Here is a 3,327-nt window from a genome sequence, read left to right on the forward strand (position 1 = left end):
GCTCTGGCCATTTACACCGGGGTCACCGTCAGCTTCCTGGGCCGCCGCTTCGGAGACTGGCGCTTTTCCTGGTCTTACATCCTGGGCTGGGTGTCCCTGCTCATGACCTTCTTCGCAGGTACCCGGGGCTGGGGGGGAGCGAGTGGAAGGGTGTGTATCTGGGGAAGACTGGGTGGCACTTCAGGGGGTGAGAATATCAGGCCTTACCACCCAACACTGAGGAGTCAGGGAGGGGCCCTGGTTACCAAGAGAGGAAGGGGGGTTGTCAGAGGAAACCAGCCTCTAACAACCCAAGGACCAGTAGGTGCAGCTGTACAGTTATAATATATACAGATGATAGCAAAGTTAGAGAGGATAGGAGAGATAGGAGATAGGAGAGGTACAATAAAGGGGTCAGACACAGTTCATGGTGGCCTGCTCACCTCAGCCCCTCTTGGGGGTCCACATGGAGGTGGGAGAAGACAGAGGAGAGCATCTTTACTCTCTTGGGATATTTATAGGTAGCCGTAAGACGTGCATATTCAATAGTCACCTATGTCACAAGGTGGGTGGAATCTACAGTCAAGTCTCTGAGCTCACAGGTGAGGACACCTCACACCGGCATTGGGGGAAGGCATGGGGGGCCTGGGCGACAAGGCTGGAAGAGAGAGCAACAGAATGTCTGCTTCTGTAAGGAGATAGCATCCACCATGTACTCACTTTAAGGCAGCACACCTGTTAGGGGAGAATCTATGGGAATGATATTTAAAGCAGGATCACAGACTTGGACTTGACCTCTAACTTACAAAGTGGAGGCTTTCCTACCATGGAATACCAGCTTTCCAGATTCCCTCTGTGATCAGTTAGGGAATAGAGTCCGCATCCTGTTTCCCTGAGTGTTCGTGTCCCACAGGGGGTGGGTTGGGTTGATAACAGGGCGTTAGCAGATCAGAGGGTGACTTGGCGTCTCTGCCCACACAGGGATTTTCTACATGTGTGCCTACCGGATGCATGAGTGTCAGCGCCCGTCCACTTCCCGTTGAGCCCCGAAACGACAGAGAGCCCCAGCATCACCTGCAAGTTAAATGGGAGTCATGGCCGAAGAGGGGAGGGGTGTAGGGGCCTGGGTTTCCTGTTCCTGGGGGGCGGGGGAGACGATGGGGCTCAGTCCTATGCTCGGGATGCGGGCTCCCGGCTCCCGTGTCCCAAGGCGGAAGAAGAACGGTGAGAAGACCCAAGACCCACCTCCCCAGCGGGGTGGGGGATGGGGATGGGGGCACGTTAGAGAAACGGAATGATCCCATAGAACAACCTTGGAGGTGTAATAAAAGCGACGTGAAAACACTGACGTGTGAATCTGTGAAGGTTTGCAGGGGGTGGGGGGGGAACGGCGTTTGGGGAACAATGAAAACCAGAGGTGAGTGTGGGCACAGGGTGGGGCGAGGAGCTACTTGATGGCCGCCCCGTTTTTCAGTTCCTGCAGGGATGGGGACTGTGGGAAATCATCACACAGCGCTGGCCCAGAGGTTGCACCCCCGTTAGGGGAAATTTCTGAGAAACATGTTTTTCGTGGTGGCAGTTGCTGCTGCTGCCAGGTGCTGTCGAATCGATTCGGACTCAGCGACCCTGCCTGAAACAAGGCAACCCCGCCGGGTCCCCCTCGGTGGGGAGCAGAGTGTATACCGATCAATCCTTTAGGCTTGTTAGGTAGAAAAGGGACAGGGGGTGGTCCCTACCGTGCCAGTACAGGCTCCCTAGAAGAGGTTGGGAAGGCAACCAGGCGACCATTAGCCACTTAGGAGGGCACCCTAACTGAGCATGCTCGAATTCAAGCCCCCAGCCAGCTGGGCAGTACACCTGGGCGGTCCAACCTAGGCCCGGGCTCATGACATCACCCAGGTGGGCTCAACACAGTCAATGGGGGCAACCAACGTCATCGACCACGCCTCCCCAGCCAGAGGTGTGAAGTGCCCTGAGTGGGGAAGGCTGGTCTCTTTTACCCAGCTCCTGGTCAGTGCAGGTCAGAGGGTGGGGTGTGCCCACTAGGGCCTATTTGGGGTCACTCCTCCTCTTAGGCTCTTCCCCCAGCGCTCTCTCTGGTCTCGGCTCCGCACGTGGGGGTGTGCTATTCCACAAGGTTGACCAGTTGTGAGCCCCAGCGTGGCTTCAATGTGGCTCAGCACACTTCCCTGAAATTGCGCTTACTCTTTGGAGACTATAGAACCTAAAACTTCTCCCGTCCTCCATAAAAACTCACTAGGATGACAAACAGGCTTCGGCGTGAATTCCTTCTCATGGGAAGCCAAGAACTGAGATATGACCCATTCGAGAGCCCTTACCGTCTCATATATGGAGTAGCCTGGCAGGCTGGGTTTCTGGGGTGGAGGGAGGCCTTCGCCCTTGTGAGCTGGAGGTGAGTCCCAGTCACATTCTCAGCATTAATATTATTCCCTACCATATCCTCCTATAATAGTGTTACCTTAAAGTTACCCCATAGAAGCACATGGCTGATTGCTGTGTAGCCGGTAGCTGTGTCACCCAACCCTCTTCATACCTCCCCCACTGCAGGTATTAGGTTTTCTCACCTGTGAACTCAGGGACCTTAATGTAGATGCCACCCACCTTGTGACGCACGTAACTACTGAATGTGCATGTCTGATGACTACCTATAAATATCCCAAGATAGAAAAGGTTCCCTCTCACTTCTCCCAGTTCCACGTGGTCCATCAAGAGGGGCTGAAGTGAGCATGCGACCATGACATGTGTCTGACTCCTTTATTCTACTCTCTCTCCTTTATTTCTTATCACCTATGACTTCATTATCATCATTATATACTGTCGCCGGACAATTGGGTTGTTGGAGGATGGTTTCCTCTGACACCCCTCCATCCTCACGATCATTGTTCCCTTTGAGCTCATTGTTGCAGCCACGTGTCCCTCCATCTCACTCAAGGGCTTCCGCTCTAGCACCAACCTTCCACTTCACCAAGCATGATGTCTTCTTCCAGGGTCTGGTCCCTCCTGACAACACGTCTAAGGCACGGGGAGGCGGAGTCTCGCCACCCTCCCTCATCTAAGCGCCTCTATTGGCCACACTTCTTCCAAGACAGATGCATCAGTTCTTTCAGAAGGCTGCATTTATTTCCATCCGCTTCGTCAACGCCGTCATTCAAAAGCATCCCTGTTCTCTTTGGTTTTCTTTCTTCTCTGTTCAGCTGTTTGGCACGTAAGAGGTGACTGAAAATAGCCTGGCTTGGGTTCAGGTACACCTGACTCCTCAAAGCGGCATCTGGGGGCTTTAACACTTTAAAGATATCTGATAAGTAGGATTAAGAAAAAGAAAGAAAG

General features: G+C 53.5%; 1 protein-coding gene across 1 annotated transcript in view; it reads left to right on the plus strand.

Moving 5' to 3' along the window:
• The window catches only part of LIM2 (lens intrinsic membrane protein 2), a 5,947-nt gene extending 4,925 nt beyond the window's left edge, over positions 1-1,022 (plus strand). The window contains exons 3-4 of the mRNA XM_030886397.1: positions 1-118; positions 961-1,022. The exon at positions 1-118 is cut by the window's left edge and continues 7 nt beyond it. Of these exons, the coding sequence (XP_030742257.1) occupies positions 1-118; positions 961-1,022 (180 nt within the window). The remainder of the gene's footprint in view (positions 119-960) is intronic.
• Positions 1,023-3,327: the final 2,305 nt, after the last annotated feature.

Source organism: Echinops telfairi, unplaced genomic scaffold (assembly GCF_000313985.2).
Source record: "Echinops telfairi isolate 266 unplaced genomic scaffold, ASM31398v2 ScPeMD7_655;HRSCAF=1070, whole genome shotgun sequence".
Taxonomy (NCBI): Eukaryota; Metazoa; Chordata; class Mammalia; order Afrosoricida; family Tenrecidae; genus Echinops; species Echinops telfairi.